A 23,014-nucleotide genomic window follows, 5' to 3' on the forward strand; every position below is an offset into this window, starting at 1 on the left:
TCCCCTCTGCCCCCCGCCGAGGGGCCGAGACCCGGAGGAGGAGCTGCGCCCCGGGAAACGCATCTGCTCCAAACTACAGTGAAAAAAAGACGTAGATGAAACGCGTTATTATCTTGATTTAATTTTCTCATTGGGTTTCGTTGTCACTTGGATTTGAGAATGCTGTCGCTTCTCTGACCACCGATATTTCATGTTTTCGTTTCCAGGAGCTGTCTTTTCACAAGAAGCAGGGCCCCGGGCTGCTCAGCAAGGTGGGCCAGACGGTCCGGGCGGCCGCCCTGTCCATGAGAGGCCTGAAGGGCCGCCCCGAGGAGTTCGTGCAGATGAGCAACTTCATCGAAACGTTTACCCAGAAAATAAATTTGATCGACAAGATATCTCAGAGGATTTACAAGGAGGAGCGGGGTATGTCGAATCACTGGGACGCGCTTCTGAAGCTCCTTGGTCCGGGCGGGTCTTCACTCCCGCGTGGGGGCCGCGTGGAGTTGGCGCCGCCCGGGTGCTTTCTGGGCACTGCGCTCGGCTCGCAGTGGCGTCTGTCCTCGCCCTTCCCCGTGAACACCTCACCCTTCAGCGCCCTCACAGTTTAGTCGCGGCTCTAAGTCCCTGCTCCGACGGATCCAGCATCCCCGCCACGTCGGAGGCCTGTTCTGTCCCTTCAGATGGCGTTTTTTGCCTTTTATGAGCCTTTTTTTGGCTTTTTTCTTGACCGCCGGGCCTGATACACCCGGTCACAGCAACTGTGTCACGGGAGGCGAGGGGGAGGGGAAGTGTCCTCAGTCCTAGGATTTCGCGAGTGTTTTAGGGAGCCTGGGCCTCTGGACTGAACTGCACAGAGGTTCCCAGGTTTTTCTTCCCCCCTTATGGGGACAGAGTGGCCAGAGCGGGCTGGAGTTGAGGGTCCCCCTCCCTGCAAGTGGGTGAGGCTCTGACGACACCCCTCCAGGTGAGGCTCTGTGACCAGGTCCCCTGAGGTCAGGCCTTGTTGAGAACGGAGTGTCTGGCCCTGGCTCCAGCGCTGGTCTCCCCCCCTCCAGTCTCTGCCCCGGGAAGGCCGATTCCTTGCTTCTGCCTGTCTGTCATCACCATCCAGGGGACAGTGGTTTGTCCTGCGTCCTGCCCCCCCCCCTTACAGTTCCAAGAAAAGATGTGGGTTTTTCAGTCCTTTCAGCATTTTAGTGGTTGTTAGGACCCAGTGGCGACTTCCAAGCTCCTCATGTGAGGAGTCGAGCAACATTAAGTTAGAGTTTCACCTTCAAAGTGTGGCTTCTGCCCAGACACACTGTGAACATTCCTGATTCCTCAGTGGTTTGGGAGTTAGTGATGGCCAGGCCCCGTTTGCTCTCATCAACCAATAGCTGTTCTTGTTCCACGTGTAAATAATAACCGTGAAGCGAGCCCTGAGCTTACGATTTGGGGATGTCGTCCTGTGAGGTTGGTCTAAGTGTTCAACAGGGACCGGAGCTTAAACTCAAAGATATAGCTTCAGGAAGCAGGTTTCCACATTTCCCGGGGATTTTGCAAGGGGCGAGCACTGTATTAGGGCCTGGCCATGTGTGGCAGAGAGATCTGTAAATTGGAAAATAGGTCCCTTTTCTTATTTTTCTATCACTATTTCCTTTCTCTAGTTTCTTTCTGATTTGTTTGTTTATTTTTAATTGTTTTTTAGTTTATAACTTAGACTTTATTCCATCATGGTTTCTTTCTAATTCCATGATGACTTTTTGCTAATTTTCTAATTGCATTTACCTATATTAAAAATAGATGGCTAAGTCAGAAAATATATTTCCTAATATACATTGGTTTTAGAATTTAACTATTTAAAATTCCTATATTGTCTGTTCTCCCCCGAACCCCCATTAAACTGTAAGTTCAATCAGGACATAGAGGGAAAAGGTTTGTTGTATTTCTAGTATCTAGATGGTGTCGCCTCACACGTAGTAGGTGCTCAATTAATGATTGAAAAAATAATGAAGGAACATAAGCTTTGGTGGTAGGAAAGTCTGCTTCATCGAGAATCAATGGGTGCCCTGGCCCGTGTGGTCCAGTTGGTTAGCGTCATCCCCTGAACTCCAAGATCACCGGTTCAGTAGCTAGACACAAAAAAAAAAGTTCACGGCTTATTCATTCTCTCCCATAAAAAACTGTCACTGAAAGTTGATAGTGTGAAAGCAAAAATGTAAAAGCATCCAGATTTTAAAATGAAATCCAAGTTTTTTAATAAATGGCTTATCAAGCATTGAAGAGTCCTTTTGTTACTCATTTATTCTTTCACTGATGTGAAAATATTTATTGAACACATTATGCATCAGGCTTTGAGATTTAAAAAGATAAGACTCAGCCCCTGCTTCAGGGAGCATATGGCCCAGGAGCATGTCAGCTGGGCAGGGAATCCCACCAGACTCCGGTGGTGGGAGCGTGAGAAACAGCAGGCTTGACTGGAGCCATGAAATCACGATGGGCTCCCTGAGGCGAAGCGTCTGCGACTCCTTTGGCGCGGTCTCAGAAGAGATTTACTTACACTGTGGTTGAAGGGATTCAAAGTAGGCTGTTGGGTGGTAGAAATGATAAGAGGACCAGGCAGAGGGGTACGTGCAATGTTTGAGTTAAGAGAGATGGTAAGATGTTCATGAATGAGCGGCTATCTTGGCTTCCATTAAAATATCTTTGGTGGAGAATCTCAAGCGTTGGATCCAGAGAGGCAGGGTGAGGGCTGGTCACAGAGGACTTTCTAATTCCTAAAAATCTTCCGTGTTTATAGACTGTGACAAACACGGAAAGAGGGAGACTGGGCAGTGCGAGCGAGAGACGCTGATGACCGTGGAAGTGAGGATGGGTGGGTGGGTGGGTGGATGGGTAGGTAGATGGCAGACAGGTGGCAAAGGTTAAGATACGTAGGAAGCGGCGATGAGCATGCAGACCTGAGTCCAGGGTGCAGCCCCGACGTCTTGCCTAGATCTCCGGGAGCCTTTAGCCCTCGGCAGGGCATGGAGTCAGGAGAAGGGGGAAGACAGGCTCTGTCTGTGGGTCCTGTTGCCTGTGAGACACTCAGGGGTCCTGTGTTTGGGAGGCAGAACTCCACGAAGATGAGGTGACCGTACAATTTGTCACCCAAGCAGGACACTTCCGAGAATGAGAAAGGGACGCTGTATTGGCGACCCGTGGACGGCTGTCCTTCAAGGGCGGGCCCGAGCTCATCGGGGCGGCCGGGCAGGCTGCTGCGGGCCGACCTCCAGTTTCTTGCGTTCCTGCCTAAGCATCCGTGCGGGACAGTGGCAGACGTCAGCCCCTCTCTTCCCGTCCGTCAGCAGGGATTTTTAAATGTCTGTGAACCGAAGAACCTGTTTTTTCTTTCAGAATATTTTGACGAGATGAAGGAGTTCGGCCCCATCCACGGCCTGTGGTCCGAGTGGGAGGAGGGCCTGGCCGATGCGCTGGCCGGCGTGGCCGGCTGCGTGCGGCGCTGCTGCGAGGCCACCGAGCGGCGCGTGTGCGGCCTGTCGGAGGCCCTGCTCCCGGTGCTGCACGAGTACGTGCTCTACGGCGACACGCTGGCGGTAAGAGCCCGCTGTCCCCGCCTCGCCCTCGCCGGCAAAGCTCCTGAAGGCCGGTCCCGGCCTGCCCGCCGTCCTGGCCCCGCAGGAGGCCTCGCACCAGGCCGGCGACAGCCGCCCGCCGCCCCGATGAGCCGAGCCGCGGACACGCGCCGGACGCGGTGCAAAGCCTCCCCGCCAGGGTGCAGACAGGGACTGGGAGCTGTTTCTGCAGCATTTTCAAGTTTTACTGTAAAAACCTGCAGCGCGCGAGACGCGTCTTTTCCCCGAAAGGGCCGCGTCCCCGCTGCTGGGAGGCACGTTGGACCTGGCGACGTTCGGGCCACGTTCAGACAGAGTTTCTCCTGCCTTTGGTCGCCGGAGCCAGGCCTGCTTTCTGGTTTTGTGTGCTCTTGTTTTTTTGTTAATCTTCACCGAAGGATATTTTTTCCATTGATTTTTTTTTTTTTTTTTTTAGAAAGAGTGGAGGGAGGGAGGGAAGGAGAGAGAGAGAAACATCGATGTGAGAGAGACACACGGATTGGTTGCCTCCCACGTGCTCCCCAACCAGGCCGGGGATCGAGCCTGCCACCCAGGTACTTACCCTTGACCGGGAATCGAACACAAGGCCCAGGCAAATGCTCGAACCACTGAGCCATGCCAGCCAGGGCTGTTCTCGTGGACCCTTGATTTGGTGGGTTTTATGTTTTTATTTTGCCTCTGTCTTGGCGAGGAAAGCTCTCTTGGCCTTTCAGAAGGAGATCCGCCTCTTCCCGGTTTATCATAGCCAGGTTTTCCTTCAGGGCATCATTAAATATTTTGTGGCTGTTTCAGGTCCCTGCCTTTACTCGACTTCATGGGGTCCCGCTGGGGACGCTCCCTTCTCGCTTCCCAAAGTTCCCCCGTTACTGATCTCGGCTCCGTGTCACGGCTCAGAGATCTGATTTGTGTCATTTTAAGTGGCTTATTCGTTCCCCTTATCAGAGTGTTTGGCTCTTTATCAGTCAAGATGGAAATGACGCAGTTTAGACCGCGCACCGCTAAAGGTGGGGAGAGACCATGACGGCGGCCGGAGGAACCGCGTGGGGGCCCCTCGCTGGCCGCGTTGCTGGGTGGGCCCTGGGGGTGAGCAGCGGCACGTCGGCTGCGGTCTGGGTCTGCTTTATCCTGGGAGGTTTTCTCCGGTGTGAGCTCAAGTAATGAAAACGACGTGCCTCGACGAAATGATTATATCTGGGCAACCTCTTACCTAAAATGTCTACCTACACGAAGCCCAGTTCTTTACGTTTTATGGAAACAGACCTTCAATAAATGGGACTAACCTGTTGTATGTGTCCCTTTCTAAATACTTGCTTTCGGCTTAGCTTTTAGAGATCGAAAAAAATTTTAAAGTCTTTACCTCCCCCAATGAATGATGGCTGTTTATATTCTGAAATGTCTATTTTTGTGATGCAAAGATTATCCAATCCTTGTGTTTTAATACAAAGGGTGTTATGAAAAGAAGAGACCAAATACAAGCAGAGCTGGAGTCCAGGGTGGAAGCTCTGACGTACAAAAAGGCCGACGCTGACCTGGTAAGTCACCAAGGCGCCTGACAGAGCGTCGAGTTGCTTCCCTCGCGCTCCTCGCAGCCCTCGCAGCTCCAGCGCGTGCTCGCTTCCACGCCCCCGCCGACGATGCGAAGGCCTCTCCCAAAATCTCTCCCCGAATCTATGAGACACTGAGCACCCAGGGAGCCTGCAAGCTCAACGGTGGTGCTTTTCAGTCCTTCTGTCTTATATTGTTTCTTAGGATGATTAAAGTGTGAAGCTTGTTTTTCTAATTGGAGGTTAGAAGGTATGAAAGTCCCTAGCCCTGCTCCAGGAGGTGAGCCAGCGCTCAGTGTATAGATGCGCTTATCTAGCTGATAAGGTATTTATACAAAATACGTGGGTGCTCTTGTACGCTTTTTCCAGACAGTGCGAAAACCTTTACAAAGGTGAAGTATCTTTGTTTTCAAGTTGAATCCTTGTCTTAACATACCCCTTTATGGAAATTTTCAAACATAAAAAGAGGTCCAGTAATAGAGTGAACTCACCTACCCATCCCGGGGCTTCATTAACTTCCAACAGCCACTCAGCTTTTTTCGTCTACCTTTCTTCTCCCTTCTTTCCCCTGACGTGGTCTCGAAGGACCCTCCTTGGTTCGAGGCCTTCTGCGTATTGTAATTCCAGGCATGCTATTAGCACACGCAGCATTTTAGTATTTATAGTTTACTTGCAGATTGAAATTCATATTCTCATTTTAAAGTTGAGCAGTGGGCTCGGAAGGTGGAGTAACTTGGCCAAGTTTACACAGGTCTTGATACCCAGGGGGGATTGGGGGCGATGGCATCGCTTGCTCCCCTCGGACCATGCTGCCCGTCAGAGAGCAGGTTTCAAGGGGAAAGATTAGCCCTGCCCCAGGCGCCGAAAGGCCGCAGGTTCGAGTCCAGGCTGCAGGCTCCACCCCCAGCAGGGGCCGTGCAGAAGGCAGCCAGTCGGTGTTTCTCTCTCTCTTTTCTCTCTGTTCCTCTCTCTCTAAAGTCAATTGAAAAAACATTTTTAAAAGGGAACAGATTACAACTTGGTTGACTTCTGTTGAGTTCTCTATGAAAGAGACCTTCTTAATCTTTTTTTTTCAATTCGAGGAGGTCGGTGGGTGTTGAGTGCGCTTACAGCAGGTGAGGAGGGGAGTCCTTGAAACCCCCATTGATCCGCAGTATTGTAGCCCCCCATCCAAACTGCTTTAATTTGTCCCCGGTTTTTCTAACACAGGATATGATGCCCTTACTGGTTTTCTTTATATCATCTTTCGTTCTTTCTCCCCGTGTCTATAATGGTGTTTGTTTTTCAAAGTCAAGTTCATTCTCCTGAACAGGGTGCGATGGGGTGTGGTGGGCTGCTGTGGGCAGAGGAGGTGGACTCCGTGAGAGAGAAAAACAGGAAAGTAGTGGAATAAACCCGAGATGAACCTTTTCCATTCAATAAAGGGGTGTGTGTGTGTGTGTGTGTGTGTGTGTGTGTGTGTGTAACTTTTCAATTTTATTTAGAGTCCATTAGAAGGAAAAAGGGGGTGGGGGGACAGTGTACAGAGCTGTAGAATTGTTTTGTTAAATAATTTTTAAAGATATTCAAGTTAGTGACTAGATAAAATTTTGCCCTTGACTAAATACTAGAAAAAGTAAATTATTTTAAAGTTTCGGGAGAGTAGTAAAATGGCTTAAAAGCCAAGCATCTGTTCAGAATGGCTTCTATTCATATTTTAAGTGGAAAGGAAGAGTAGTTGGGATTATTCCAACCGCAAAATCACAGGAAGAAATATAGTTGGGCCCAAATATGGCTCTGCTTTCCCGACTCGAGTAAAAAATCACTTTTTTTTTCTTTCATTTGACTTGCAAATATTTTGTCTTTTGCTCTATAAAAATTTCCGTGATATCTCATTATAACCTAATGATCCATCTGTATTTCCGATCCCATTTTTGTATGTGCCAGGTCCGCTATAAAGTATTTTTTTTACCCAGTGAGCTGCTATGCTGTAAGATTGGAGAAATCTGAAATTTCAGTTATCTGCATTATATTCTGTAAGATACTTTTAATGAATTAAGACTCGAAGCGGAGACATCGCAGGTATTTTTTGTTACCCATCAAAACCGATCCTTTCTAAACTGTGGAGGGACGAATGGCATGATTTGTGAGTGGTGCCCTTTACATTTTCAAACGGTTTGTTTACAGACCTCACTTCGGTATCCCTACATGCTAGGATGGTATCTTCGAGAGAAACCTTCAAAATGAACCCGACCTGATTGGTCACAGAGCAGCCGAAGGGGAGTTGCTTAGAAAGATGCAGGATGGGGTCACCATGGAAACGCACCCTTGTGAGGTCCTTCGAAGGAGCCATCCTTTGCAGTCGCCATGGCGACCCTGGCAGAGAGCTGAATATAGCAATCTAGCCTGGTTGTTTACCATGGCAACTGGAGCAGGGCCACGGCGGAGACCACCCTGGGGCCATTTCTATGGAGACCTGTGGGGCCGCCTTCAGAGGCTCCATCAAAGGCGCCTCTGGGTGGGATGTGAAATGCGAGCCCAGCCCAGCAGCTCGCACGGAGAAGGTCATTGACACGAAGCTCTCCCAAGACAGCCAAGACAAGGGCAGTTATAATTATTGGGTAGAAATATAGCCGTGATGTAAATTCCAGAGGTCACGTTGCACGTCAGGTGATCTTTTTTTTTGTAATAATTTTTAAATATGTTTTTAATTATTTCAGAGAGAGGAAGGGAGAGGGAGAAAGAAATAGAAACATCAATGATGAGAGAGAGCCATCGATTGGCTGCCTCCTGCACACCCCCTACTGGGGATCTGAGGATGGAGCCCGAAACCCGGGCATGTGCCCTGACCGGGAATCGAACCCCGACCTCGTGGTTCATAGGTCAACGTTCAACCACTGAGCCACACTGGCCAGGCATGTGACCTCTGTGTGGGCTTGGTGGCATCCAAATACAAGGCTCTGGTCTTTCCCTCGGCCTGTGACTGTGTGTGTGCTGTCAGATGGCCTTGGCGGCATTATTATCAGGTCTTCTCCCTCAGATACGCCCACAGAAATTGATGTTTTCCTGCCAACTGAAATAACGTTTTGGAGTGAATTCCTTGATTTATTTCCTGGACAGCTGTAAAGTGGCTGCTTCTCAGGGCTTGTGGTTTGTGGTCTTATCTCACAATAATAAAATCAATGGGTTCAGAACAACCTGGACTCAGGGAACACTTCCCCGATACTCATGTGCGGGCCAGCGTAGCTGTTCACTTAGAGTTTTGTCATTTGGGCTTTGGAATTCGACGTAGGATCAGATGCCAGCTCATCTGCTGATTAAGTCTGTGACCTAGGACACAGTTTCTTCGCTTCTTTTAGCCTCGTTTTATCACCTGTAATTTGGGGAGTACTTGGTCCCTTTCCGGGAAGCCTATTTCAAGATTAAATCATACAATGTGAGAAAACTCCTTGGGTGAGAGTAACACCCAGGAGCTGTCAGCGGCTGCTGTTTTGACATGAGAGACGGGTCCTGGGAAATGACGGAGGAGCAGGGAAGGTACTCGATGTAGAGTGGATGTGATGAGTAGGAAAAGCGCCAAAAGCGAGGTAAACTGAGGCACCAGGTTGACGTCCAGAGAGCAGGTGCAGGGAAGGCAAGGGGTGCGGTGCGAAGGTGGCCGCGGTCGGATAGGAGGGGACCCTGTCACGTGTCGGGCCCGAGGCAGTGGGGACCCAGTGAGGGCCTGAAGCGAGGGCCGTGGGGCTGCAGGGGGCAGTGGACGCTCAGGGATGCGGGTGGGCGGTCACCTCCGCAGCACCAGGGGCCGCCCGTGTTCCAAGCTGCTGGTGACCCGGACTTGTTAGAAGGGCAGATGGTGTCCCCCTAAACTGAGCTAAGCTGGAGCTGGAGATGGGACAGCTCGATACAGGAGCTTCACTCTCCTGACGCAGGAGAGACCGGGAGCTGCTCCACGGCTCCCTGAGGAAGGCGCTCAGGCCGCCGGGCTCCCCGACTGTGGGGACTGAGGGGTGACGGGGTCTGGGGTTAGGAGGGGAGCGCGGCACTCGGAGGAACCTGTGGGTTTGCAGTTTAGACGTTTTTGGAGTCGCAGCTCCGACTGAAAATGCTTATTCACCGCACCGCCTCGCTGTGAGATAAGTAAGGTTCATCTGTGCTGCTAACTAACGCTGCCGGCCCGTTTTATTTTTATTTTTATTTTTGAATGGGTGATTTATAGTTTTCCACTCAAAGCAGCATTCAGATATAAATGAGTATGAAACACTTGACATTTAACAATATGTGCACGGAATCCGAGAGCTGGATCTGGAGACGACGCCATAGCTGTTCAGCAGGATATTTATGTGAGCAAAAAATAAATTTGCATTTTCATAAGATCATTATGGCCTGGATTTGCACGTAGCCGCATTCAGCAGATACAAACAGATACCAAATGTATTCACGCCGGTCCTTGCTCTGTGTGACTTGCTATTTTTGAGCCAGTATTTTACCCGTATCTTCAAATAATGGTTATTAATCTTTGAATGTTCTCGATAGCATGCTAAACGCTGCACAGAGCAACACTGCCTTCTCTCTGAGCTGCAAAGGAATGATATTGACAGTGGGGGGGGGGGCAGAGGTTGCCTTTATCTTTTCTCAGATATTTTTGCCTTTCCTTTCTTGCCTGACCATTTTTACAAATTTCTTTCCTTCTCTGTGCCTCATTTCCTAATATCTGTTCTCTCTCTGCTTCTTTTTCGTCTGTTTGCATCTGTGTGCGTGAGAGAGAGACATGCAGGTCCACACACGTCCACACACACACACTCACCCAGCGGGAAGGATGTGAAGGACACGGCCCAGTGGACGGAGAAGGGGCTGTTTTCTTGTGTATCTCTTTTTAACGGTTTATCCTAGAAAGCACCCGGCAGACTCCTCCTCACATCTCGCTGGCCAGACCTGTGAAAAATCCACGGTCAAGCTAGTTACCTGGAGTGGGCCTGGGACCATCAGAATTGACTTAGACCAGCCACTACCTACCCCCATGTAAATACCTGGAAAAGTTGGGGCTCTTTCAGGTCATGAAAAGGGGAGCGGGGAATGGAATCCGGGTCAACAACTCATGAATATGTGCCACTCATGCTTAGTGTAGGGGCATCTCCGAGTGGCACACACACCCCGGGAGGGAGCTTGGGATGGGCGACGAGTGACGCTGTAGTGGGAATACCTCGACTGCCTCCTCCCAGAACAAAGGCCAGGCCGTGACTGGAATCTCTCTCCCTCTGTCCCTTCCCGGCAGGCCTCTCATTCAGGCGTCGTTGTTTGAGTGGTAGGAAGGGTACCCATGTGCCCGTCTTTACATGAGACTGTAGTGAAACGAGTCACCCAGGATCCCCAGACAGACTGTAAGCTCCGTGTCTTCCTCTAGCAGCACTTTCCCCGCTGTCTGAACTCTGCGGAAGAAGTAGCGGGACAAGTGAGAGGATAGCTTAACATCCCCAACCTGTCTTCTCAGGACTTAAGAACTTCTACGTTTGGCGTCCTGTGGGGGCGTGCCTTGGTTTGGGGAGTTCTGCCTACCTACTGTAGATAGTTTATTTTCTTTTAAATATGTCTTTATTGATTTCAGGGAGAGAGAGAGAAACATCAATGAGAGAGAGTCATGGATCGGCTGCCTCCTGCACGCCCCTGGCTGGGGATCCAACCCCCAACCCCGGCATGTGCCCTGACCCGGAACCGAACCGTGATCTCCTGGACCCTAGGTCAATGCTCAACCGCTGAGCCACACCAGCCGGGCTGTAGATAGAGTAGTTTAAACAGCTGTCCTATAAAGAAACTAAAAATAGATTCCGTTTCCTTTTTTCCCCCTTTTAATTTAAGCTTTTTGTGAATAAGGAATGTGTCCTGAGGGTCTGTCGCAAGTCTCTCTCTCTCCCCCTGGGCCCAGCCTCCATGAATATCTGATTATGCTCAGAGCAGGCCGGAGGCCTGGAGAGGGCTTGGATGCCTGTTACTTAACGTGCATCCTTAATCAGACATTAATTACTCTATCCACGAACATGCAGAAATAATACTGACTTTGAAGAAAAATATTTTGAAGATGGATTCATGTGTATAAATCCAGAGCCTGTGTCAGTAAAAATTTTGGTACGTTTGGAGGAAAAAAGTACAAAAGAATACTATATTAGAGGCTGTATAATGGTCTCATAAAATATGTTATTTGAGGTATGAATCGTCTCAATAGTACTTCTGAAAACAAAAAATTCTGTTTCCGTGAAAGATTGGAAGCAGTGTTTCCCTGGCCTGGTGCCCTGTCTCTAAAGTGGTGAACTTTGATTAACAGAGTTCTAGGCTCGGAGAGGAAGGTTTCTCTGGGAGCTTGGACCAGAAGTTGGACAACCTGGGTTCCAAGAAGAAATTACAAAAAAAGTCACCTCCACCTCAATAAATCTCACTTTTTCTTGTTAATAAAATGGGAAAAGTAATAGTCACCTGATAGCTGTACTGTGAGAATTTAATGAGATAATACGTGAGACGTTGTTTGATTAAGTACTGAGTAAAATAAAAATAATTTACGGCAGAAAATCGTGTAGGCTGTGAAGTTCTGTAAAATAAATCAGCTCAGATTTTGGCTTTGAAATCATTTCTAACCTCAGTACAACCTGATGATAATACAGCCTATTTCTCAGCTTGGATGATGTTCTTTAGAAACAAAGACAGGAAATTGTCATGTCCAAAAGGTTAAAAGACCTTGAATTTTTTTGTTTTTATTTTTAAGGAGATACATTATTCTTTTTTAAAAATGTTTTTATTGATTTTTAGAGAGAGAGGCGATGGAGAGAGATACGTGGATGAGAGAGAAATATCGATGGGCTACGGGGACTGAGCCTGCCACCTGGGCATGTGCCCTACCCGGGAATGGAACGGTACGCAGGGCGATGCCACACCAGCCAGGGCCCAACGTTCTTTTTTAAAGGGTTTCTGTTAATAGGACTCATGGAAGCACCTGGAAAGAAACGGAGAAATGGCTCCTTTTCAGTCTGATTGGTACTTTGTGTGCCTCTCGGTGCAGAGGACTTAGGGGAGAGCATTTTCTAGAACGGGGCGTTTAAATAGCCGGCTTCCTGTTGCCTCCAGGGTCGCAGGGAGTCATGACCGTCCCCTTTTTGAGGGATGTTAATGGTGCTGGAGGCGCTGACTTGACAGGTGATGTGTGGAGGACGTTTGTGGTACCTGATGGCTCAGTGTGTCGTTTTTGCAAAGCGCGTCTCCATAGGGGCCGCGCGCGCGGGCTGGGGCTGGGGCCTGGGGCTGGGGCTCAGGGCTGGGGCTGGGGCCTGGGGCTGGGGCTGGGGCTCAGGGCTGGGGCTGGGCCTGGGCCTGGGGCTGGGGGCTGGGGCTGGGGCTGGGCCTGGGCCTGGGGCTGGGGCTGGGGCTGGGCCTGGGCCTGGGGCTGGGGCTCAGGGCTGGGGCTCGGGGCTGGGGCTCAGGGCTGGGGCTGGGGCTCGGGGCTCGGGGCTCGGGGCTGGGGCTCGGGGCTGGGGCTGGGCCTGGGCCTGGGGCTGCCCCATGGAGCCTGTGCCCTGTGAAGCCGGGAGCGGGCTGCTTAGTGATCGGGCCGAGTGGCGTGTAATCAGCATCTCATTTCTCCAGACACGGCCCCGTTCGCTCACACATCAGAAAATAACATCGTCTTCTCGCTAAGAGCTCTCCTCTCTCCCCTGCAATTTAATTAATACTTGTTAAGAAGAGGTAGCTGTCAGATCAGAGCTGAGTTTTTGAATTTGCGATTGTCTCCCGATGGAGTGCCAATCGAAACCTTTTTATTTAGGTATATTGTTTTCAAGAACGGTTCGAAATGATCATTTCCAAGCTTTCCTGATTATGAAGAGAAATTTTCAGCATTTGAATAAATAGAATGGTTGATGTTATTCCATAAAAGGGGATAATAGAGAAGCCTTTTAGCAAAGAAAACAAGATTTTTTTTTTCAGTAAGAATAGCTATTATGCTCAAATTGCATTGTTCTGCTCAAAAATGTTGGTGATATGTGCCTTTAGGGTTAGGTATAGGCTCATTTTAAGTTTCTGTGATATTTATTTATTCATTTATTTTTATAATTTATTGATTTTGGAAGGGGGGGGAGAGAGAGAGAAGCAGTAGGTAAACATGCCTAGATTTATTACTAATATTTTACTTTTCTAAAATTATTCATTCATTCCACATATATTTATCAAATTCCCACTTAGCATAGCACTGGGATATGGAGTCAAAAGATGGACACATGAGAGAAGAGCTTTCATTCCAACAGGAAAGTACATAGACCAACAAGTAAAATAATTGCTAGTTCTAATGCATGTTAGGAAAGGAACAGTGGGTTGAGACAGACAATAGCAAAGAGAACCTGTTTTGTACAGAAATGCTGTTCTCAGAAGGATTATCTGAGGAACTGGTGTTTAGCTGAAATGAAAAGAGAATTAGCCAGAGGATTTAAAACAGACGAGTGTTTTTTAGAAAACTCACCAATTATTTGTCTTCTTTGATATGTCTTAATAAAGGTTAAAAACGCTTTTTCCAAAAGGGCCTTCTACATCTTTTGATAAATTTATTCCTAAGTATCTTATTCCTTTGTATTTATCATAAATTATATATTTTAAAAAATTTATTTTCTGGGTGGTTTGGGTTTTTTTTGGCCAGAGTATAGAAATGTAATTCACTTTACCATATTTATCTTATATCTAGCAATCTTCTAAATTATTTTTAATTTTAATAATTTGTTTATAGACTCTTTGGAATTTATTATGTAGAAAATCCTATCATGGGCGCATAGTGATCGTTCTCATTTACTCGGTCAGTCACTATAGTTGAATTTTTTTTTGCTTCTTACTGAGCTGGCTAAAAAATGCATTATGATGTTATTTGTGACAGGACATCCTTGTATTATTCCAAACTCCAAAGTCAATGATGCTGTCACGATTTTTTCCATTAGTAGTTATGTTTGCTATAGAATATAGATGTAAGTGTTTAACCAGGTCAAGGCCGTTCTTACCGACTCCCGTGTGACGAGAGGTTGAGCCGGACGCGGCCTTGGGTGTCACTGAGTGGTTTTCTGCATCTGCTGTATAATTGCATGATTTTCCTCAATATGTGCTGACTGTGGTGATCCGCGCTGAGATTCTTTCATGTGAACCAGCCTTGGGTCCCTGGGTAAAGCCAGCAAGGCCCTGGCTGGATTTGGCTCTGTTTTGGGGACTTTCGCGTCGGTTTCTGAATAAGAATGACCGTGGCCGTGCGGCCCCCGCCAGCCACGCAGTTTTGTCAGTTAGACCCCGATGAAGCTGCGGGGAAAGGATTGTAGTCACCGTGGCTCACACCAGAAATGTCAGCTTCTAGATCAAGGTCACGCTGGCCTCCCAAGTTTCCACGCGCTGGGCTGATCTGGGCGAGGTGGCCGTCGCTTGTCACTGTAGAAATCACCCTCCCGTGACCCAGGCGCCGGCCCGTTCCCGCGGTGCTGGGCTCGGTCACCCCTGAACCTGAGGTTAACTGCCGCCCACGTGGCCTCGCTGCTGTGCCTGTGAAGACAGTCGTGGGGGGAGGGGAGGGCTGCTTACCTGTCACCAGTTCCAGCCAATCGTCTGAGATCAGTGAGGCTGGGGCGGGGAATAGTCCGTGGAAGGGGTTCTTTGTTAGAGGCGATGGGACCCCACCTGGGTCACGGTCTCGCAGGGGCAGATGGTAGGGACTGAGGAAGCTTGATGTGTTCTCCTGGCAGCTATTTCTGCAGCAGGAGACAGTGGGGAAGCTGCTCTCTCCGTCTGTAATTTTTATAAATGATACTTTGACAGAGCTGTTGGTAATCACGGCAATTAACTCCCCTAGAATTACCATGCCAAGTGTATTAATTATTTATTCAATATATAGTTTAGCAGTTAGGCAGATTTGCTTCTAACGCATATTTTCATGGCGTGCGGAGTTCAAACATCTTTACCAAAAGCGTTTACTTTCTTTGATGTAGGGACGTTGGGACACACGCCCCAGTTGCCCCATCGATGGCCCATGTAAGCTCAAATTTTAAAGTTTTGCGTGACTATCGCTCCTCCATAAGATATTTGTGTTTATGTTAATTTAAAAACATTTTCATATGCTGTTCCCACAGTGTTTCTATCAAAACGATGCCGTGTTTGTCCCTGACACCGGCAATCCTCTAGGCCGTCTTCGCTCAGTATGAATGCAGATCCAGGAATCCCAGGTTCAGAAACTCATTCCAGTCTCATCATGAACTGGTATCAGAAGCGAGAGGACTTCTGATAAGTTAAGATGCGCTCCTATGAGATCAATGTGTGGAAAACGGAATGAGGAAAGTGGTCCACAGAGGGGCACCGTGCCTGGAGTGGGGCGAGGCACGTAGTAAGTGCTCAACAAATAGTTGTTGAATGAACTAAGCTATTTCCTAAAAACGGATCACTAGTCTCTGATAAATAAGAAATACTGAAGGCCTAAGAGAACGTCCGGAATATTCTGGGCCTTCGGTTGCTGGACAGGGTTTTTCAGTGACTAGGAAGACTTCCCTCGAGTTCCTCCCAAGTTGGGGGGAAATGTCCGTCGGCAGCCTTAGTATGCAGATGAAATGAAATAACTTCTGCGGAGTGTGTGACTCAATAGGGTTCATTGCTGTGGCCACTGTAGGTGCTGTTCCAGGGACGCGCCACTGGAGAGGGAGCCTGTGTCCTTTGCCTGAGCTCCCGGTATTAATGGTTTTCATTTAGCTGTGTGGCTAATTTCTCGCTGTATGTAACTGAGGCTAAAAATTGCCCATGAGCCTTGCTGTTAAATATAAATCTTTTTTTCACTAGCCTACAAGCTTTTATTGCTTACTCCGGAATTACAGCATTTTATTGGGGGGAAAGGTTGCTCTCTGCTGGCACGTTTCCACCAACAGAGGGCCAAGTCACCTCGGGTGTCTGTGAAAGAATTACCCAGCTTTAATCCTTCCGAGCATTTCCGTGCTGTTTGCAGCGGAGAACAGGAGCTGAGTTTCCTCCTTGGAGAGTCGCTGGCACCTGCTGGGTGGCGGGAGGGGCTCCGCTGGCCCGCAGGTTTCTGAGGCACCTCACGCGCCCGCGTAGGTTCACTTGTGTTGACGGTCTGCGTTCAGAGGCTGGACGGTGCCACCTGAAAGCGTCGTTCCTGTGGCAGAGAACTTGCTGGAATTGAAGTCAACCAAGGGAAAGGACAACCAATAATAACATGCTTTTCTAAATTGTTAGGAAAGATATAGTCCGGATCATTCTTAATTTGAATTAGCTGTTTTGTGCTTATTACTAATTAGCAGGGTAGGGAATGTCCGGCCCATGGGCTGTATAAGGCCCAAGAAATCATTTGGTCTAGGCCCTGCCAAGGTGACCGCAGGCAGGACTCGAAATTCAATAAACCTAGGAGCTTTTCTCATAGCTAATTTTTTAAAAAAATATATCTTTATTGATTTCAGAGAGAGGAAAGGAGAGAGAGAGAGAGAAACATCAGTGATGAGAGAGTCATTGATCGGCTGCCTCCTGCACGCCCCCGACTGGGGATCGAGCCCACAACCCAGGCATGTGCCCCGACCGGGAACTGAACCCTGATCACCTGGATCCTAGGTCGACGCTCAACCGCTGAGCCACGCCCGGCTGGGCTCATAGCTAATTTTTAAGTTGATCATTTTGTGTGGCCCTCGAATGATACTATAAATATTCAAGTGGCCCTTGGCAGGAAAAAGGTTCCCCACCCCTGGATTAGAGTCTCCTAGAATTGAAATCATGGGGAGCTGATTCCGTGAGGGGGAAATACCTAATACTTCTCCTTTTCCTACTAAGATAATGATGAAACGAGCAAAGCTAGAAAAAATACTCAGAACCACAGAACTGTCAAGAACTGATGATACGAACCTGAAGCGGATGCACCCCTCCCACCTGGCGGGGGTCTGGGAGCCCAGACCCCGGGGGGAGTGGCTGGCTCATCTCAGAGACAGCACTGGAGGGGGTGGGGGTCGGCTTCCCTTTATCAGCTGCTGCTGATGTTCTATAAATAGTGAAACTGAAGCCCAGGGTGGCGAGACTGAGCCAGGGCCCAGTGCTCAGCGGTGGCCAGCGTCACACCTCCGCTCACCCATGGGGTGCTCTTCCGACTTCAGCTTGTCCTTGCGCTAAGTCTGGTGACTTTTCAAAACAGAATAATCCTTAAGCTGCTTTGGCATAACGTCCGCTTAGACGCGATGCCTCCTCAGCCGATCTCTCTGTGCCCGATCCAGCTGGCGGGAGAGGTCGGGAGGCTGGAGGACAGGGTGGCATGTGCCAACAACGCGCTCAAGGCCGACTGGGAGCGGTGGAAGCTGAACATGCGCAACGACCTCAAGTCGGCGTTTTCGGACACGGCCGAGCGGAACATCCACTATTACGAGCAGGTGAGGATGGCCCTTGGCGTCGCCTCGTTTCCAAGGTCCCTTTCCCGTCCACCCGGCCTGTGTTGGGAGCGCGTTAAGAGCAAGCGCTGCGCCCGGAGCCTCCCCGCGGCTCGGGGCCGGGGCCCTGCCCGTTGGACCCGAAACCCACCCGCTGAGACGCGTGTGGGTGACAAGGGAGGAGGGCGGGTCCCCTTTTCCTTCTACACGCACGAGCCCCCGGTGCCCCTGGGACACATGAAATTGCAGGGGTCGTTGGTTTTCTTCATTAAAACTTCAGGAGGCCCCCCGGCCCCAGGTATCTGCTTTGCTGGGTGTTTCCTGAGTAACTTCTAGGTGACTGGCCGGTGGCCCAGGCTCCCTACGTAGCGTGCACCGTGCTGGGCGCCTGCACCAGCCTCAGCCCGCTGGGGCCTGTTACCCTCGGAGTACCTCAGATACACAGGCAGGCGGAGTGTTCCGGAACCTTTCCATCCCCTTTGTAAGGTTAACCACATTCTTATGGAAATGTTTATTTTCTCATCAACATTTGCAAAGATAAGTCCCCAGAGGGGTTTGTTTCCAATGTGATGGATGAAATACAGTATAAACATTTGCCTCTGGACTTACTTTTATGAAGAGAAACGGTCGCAGCTGGTTTATAAAGTAAAATTTAAATATTAAAGTGATCGAGGAAAATCAGATTACGACTCTAAGGCAGAGGCCTGTAGCAGAAGCCAGTTATTGTCACACTGAAATGTGCTTAGATGTGGGAATTTACCTGGAGACCGTTGGCGCCAAATACAGAATAGGCATTTTATAAAACGAGGCCATTCCCATTTTGTCCTGTAGGGTCAGTAATTAAGAATAAATTTATTGAGTCTGTTTTGAAAATGCGAATGGCAAAAAAATAAACCCCAAATCCAACTGCACATGAGTAAATCATGTCAAAGTCTCGTTGGTACCCAAATAACTCACCAAAGACAGTGATTTCCGGCTGTCCCCTGACGGGATGCTCGACCGCAGAGCCCGGCGCTGGGTGACAGGCACGAGCGCCCGACCGCTCCCAGCAGGCACCAAAGAGCATCCGTGTTTGTTGCGAACGCTGATGGCAGCGATGCTGATGACGACGGCGGTGAGAAGATTTGAAAGGACACGATCCTTACTGTGTTTTACAAATTGAAAGGACGTGCTCTTTGAAAGCTTAATTTTGATGTCGTAGCACGGAAAGAGCACATAATGTTGATTTTTGACAAACACAGCAGTTTGTTGATAGGTGAACATAATACTTAACACTATTTATCCCTTTGCACAGCTTATTTTAGAATTAGTAGTCAGCGGACGGAGGTCCTTGTTTCATAGCCTTATTTTTCTTATAAAATTAATACCTGGGCACCAAGAACAAACAGGAACAGCAACAGCAGAGCTAAGTACTCCGACAAATAAAGGAGAGAGAAAGAGTGCCCGTAACCCTGTCTCCTGGCGTGGTGCAGTTAAACACCGCTATAGAAAAACAACTTGCTGGGTTCAGACCAAAATATTGTTAATTGTCTGCATGACCCTTCCTGAGTGTGTCCACGTAACAGCATGGGGTTGCGCCTGGCTGCTGTGGCTCAGTGGGTTGAGCATTGCCCCTGCGCCAGGAGGTCACTGGTCCCATTCGGGTCAGGACACAGGCCCGAGTGTGGGCCGGATCCCCCGTAGGCGCGTGCAGGAGGCAGCCGACCGACGTTTCTATCTCCCTCTCCCTCCCCCTCTCTCTAAAATCATTAAAACATATTAAAACAAAAAACATTGGTTGCATAACCAGGTCAGAGGTCCCGTCATGTCGGATGCTATTAGTTGCCTCATGTAAAATTACTCACTTAAGGATGTGATCTGTCAAACAGAGGCGTCGATAACTCCTGCTACCTCACCTCCCGTCCGCACACAGTCCTCACGACTCCTTAGGAAAATAAAATTAGAAACCATGTGAAATGCTTTCAAATAAAGCACTTAGCCGCCACAGCTGCGCCCCGGTAATTGTCCGGGAATACAGAGGTAAGCGTGGTCTTCGGTTCAGTTTCCTGGGTTTTGGTTAAACAAGCCCAGGAACGCTGGATGTTTCAGGTGTCCAGTCGGATGAAACTGGACACGCTTCACGTAACTGGCTTGTTATTAGCCAAAAATGATGATGGTAAGATAGAGAAAAAGTTCGTGTGGGCAAGATACGCACTCACATTTTGGCTCTTGGATTCATTCTTCCTATAAGGACTTTCAGTGTATTAGACCTGAAGGAGCCCCAGTTTTCCCAGGTGTGGAAATAAGTGGAATGAAGGACACCCGGGCTCCCTCTCTCTAGCAGATCTTGAGGTAGGAATCTAGGCTCAGTACAAAAAAATACAGAGAGGACCACACGGTGGCGTCTGTAGCTAATGAGTCCCTGCGGGTTCTCTCCTGCAGTCGGGCATTTGCAGTATTTACAAATGCATGCTTATTACTTATATTGTTGAGAGAGAGATAAGTAATTTTTAGGAAAAAAAATATGCAAACCCTAACGTTATTTTTAAGTTATTGATATTTCTCAAATTATAAGTTGGCAGATGATTCTTAGAAGCCAAGTTTAGACTTCCCCAAAAATGAAATTTACGAATGATTTTGAGCTGTTGCAAAATGATAGGAGTTGCTTTCCTCTAGCAACATCATCTCTAATTTCTTTCTAGATTAATGACTCTTCATAATTTTAACATATGCAGCTCCTGAAAGGTTCCATTACTGATTAGAATCTCAGGTTTAGGTGGTAAAAAGCAATTATTACAACGTCGCACAGCTCATTGCCCCCATTTCAGGCACGGTCTACAATTTTTATAGTGTAATTTGTTTTGCAACGATATTGGCTTCATGTAGAGATGTTTACATAGTTGAGCTTCAATATTTTTTCAAATATAAGTGATGTCACCTGGGCCAGCTAATTGTAATGATTTCAAAGTGGGGGAAAATCAATTCCTTGATGGCGTTTTTTCTTCTGCCCCTTAAAAAATGTTGCTGTACTGTCCGCTTGCTTCCAGTATGTTGGATGAGAAACACTGTCCTCTATATAACACACAAGCTCTTAAAATTGTTGTGGCAAAACCTCACGCAGGTGCCGAGACTAGGCGAGCAGGGGGACCCGTGGGTGAAGTCATGGCGGAGACCACGTTAATGTCTGTGCATCTCCAGCTTCTCCAGTGCCTTCGGAGCGTCCATCGCTTCCTGTGGCACGTCAGCGGCCAACTCTCGCCACCTCATCCCAGCAGACCATCACTGCATCACAATCGCTAATTTTTTTTAAATCTTTATTGATGTCAGAGAGAGGAAGGGAGAGGGAGAGAGAGAGAGAAACATCAATGATGGGAGTCATTCATCGGCTGCCTCCTGCAGGCCTCTGACTGGGGATCGAGCCCGCAGCCCGGGCGTGTGCCCTGACCGGGAATCGAACCGCGACCTCCTGGATCCTAGGCCGATGGTCAACCGCTGAGCCACACCCTGCTGGGCGCAATTGCTAATTTTCTGAGCACTTGCTTTGTGCTGGGCATCCTGCCCAGAGCTGGATACAGGTTACGTAAATTGAATGTTCACAGTTGCTCTGGTGGTGAGGGAGCTCTGCCATGAACCCGATTTATCGATGAGGAAACTCACGGCGATCATGGCCTTGTGCAGACCCCTGCTGTCGTGGGACTCGGGTCTGATGAAGGCCTGGTCGGGCCCCACTCCTCCGCCCAGACGCCTCCCACCTGCCTCCCCAGGTCCGAGCAGGCCACCTTTCCCAGTGTAACTCAGCCGGGGGGAAGTGGTGGTCCTTTCAGCAAACTGATCCATGCTACTCCTTTAACTGCCCCGTGCTTTCCCCTCACTGAGCAATAGTTTTCCTCTTCGGGAAATAAAACCTGTAGAGCGTGACGAGGGCCCGCAAGCCGGCGGGAGAGGGAGCAGGGCCCACGGCCGCCGATAGGTAGGTGAGGCCCGCGGCCTGCTCACCGGCGTTTCCCTTACTCAGTGCCTTGCGACCTGGGAGTCCTTCCTCACATCACACACCGACCTCTACGCCAAAGAGCCCCCCGGAGACAAGCCTTAACCCCGCGGAAGGCTTCCCCCGCGTGACCTTCGGGAACAGCATCGATGAGCCAAAGTTATTCCTTCGGGATGGGGCGTATCCTTTACAATGTGGAGGAAAGATGTTTCCCACGATCTGGAAAACCAGCAGGTTGGAACCCGGGCTTTCCAGATCGCTGTCGTAAATGGGGATATACGTGTATAGCTTAGTTCCAATTATGTTCTTAGATTCATATGCCAATAATGAGATATAGAAAAATGTTTTTCTTAAATATTTGTCTGTGCAACATGTCATTTTAAGTATATCGTAAAGACTCCATTTTAATAAAAAATTTAATATGAAGTGAGTGGCCGTGGTGTGTTCTTTTTCTGCCAGAGCTTAAGCCTCTGAAGCAGATTCTATATGAATTCAGCACGTTAACAAGCCTACTGTGAGTTCACCTTTATTTCATCACAGCTGCCTCTCAGATACCATTCACTTCCATATCAGGGATTTGAGTAAATATTAAAAATGATTTAATATGATTAAACATTAATGATAACAAGCTAAGTAATTGTTTTCCACTGTTTTAAAACAGGTGCCATTGTTTGGCGATATCACATTTTGTTTACCCATCGTATTTGTTTATCTTTTCACCGCTCGACCTCTGGGTTGTCAACTTTGGCTCCTACGAATAACGCTGCTATAAAAGCTGGTGTATAAGTTTTTGTGTGAACATGTTTTTATTTCTCCTGGGCCTGAACCTAGGAATGAAATCGTGGGGTCAGGTCACAACTATATTAAGTCATTTACGGAGCCATCGGACTGTTTCCAAGGGGGCTGCACCATTTCACGTTCCTGCCAGCTGTGCAAGAGGAACCCTCTCAGCCCCACTAACACTGGTTATTTCCTGAGTGTTTTTTTCCTTTTATTATAGCCGTCCTAGTGGATGAAGCGGTATCTCATTTTTTTCATTGATTTTATTGTAGGGAGAGAAACCGATTCATTGCTCTGCTTATCCATGCATTCATCGGTTGATCCTTGTGTGTGCCCTGTCTGGGGCTCGAACTGGCAACCTTGGTGTATCTGGGCATCGCTCTAACCAACTGAGCTACCCAGCCAGGGCTCGTTGTTTTGATTGGCACTTCCTGTTGTATCTTTTCATGGGCTTACTGGCCAATTTGTATATTCTTCAGAGAAGTGTCAGATCCTTTGTCCATTTTTAAAGTTAGGTTATTTATCTTTTTATTATCGAGTTGTAAGAGTTATTTATATACCCTAGATCCAAATCCCTTATCAGATTATGATTTGAAAATATTGCTTTTCACCTTGAGAATGTACTTTGCAACATAGAGGATTTTAATTGCGATGAAGCTCCATGTGTCTGTATTTTCTCTCGTTTGCTTGTGCTTTCGGTGTTGTGTCTGAGAATCCACTGTGGAGTCTGAGATTATACAGATTTACCCCTGTGCT

The 23,014-nt window shown here is 48.5% G+C and overlaps 1 protein-coding gene across 1 annotated transcript in view; it reads left to right on the plus strand.

The window, feature by feature from the left end:
* Positions 1-21,904, plus strand: part of SNX7 (sorting nexin 7) — a 33,067-nt gene extending 11,163 nt beyond the window's left edge. The window contains exons 5-9 of the mRNA XM_081121611.1: positions 207-405; positions 3,358-3,557; positions 5,021-5,107; positions 17,362-17,514; positions 21,506-21,904. Coding sequence (XP_080977737.1) covers positions 207-405; positions 3,358-3,557; positions 5,021-5,107; positions 17,362-17,514; positions 21,506-21,583 — 717 coding nt within the window. The 3' untranslated portion in view covers positions 21,584-21,904. The remainder of the gene's footprint in view (positions 1-206; positions 406-3,357; positions 3,558-5,020; positions 5,108-17,361; positions 17,515-21,505) is intronic.
* The last annotated feature ends 1,110 nt before the right edge of the window (positions 21,905-23,014 follow it).

The sequence above is a fragment of the Miniopterus schreibersii genome (assembly GCF_964146895.1).
Source record: "Miniopterus schreibersii genome assembly, chromosome: 19".
NCBI lineage: Eukaryota > Metazoa > Chordata > Mammalia > Chiroptera > Miniopteridae > Miniopterus > Miniopterus schreibersii.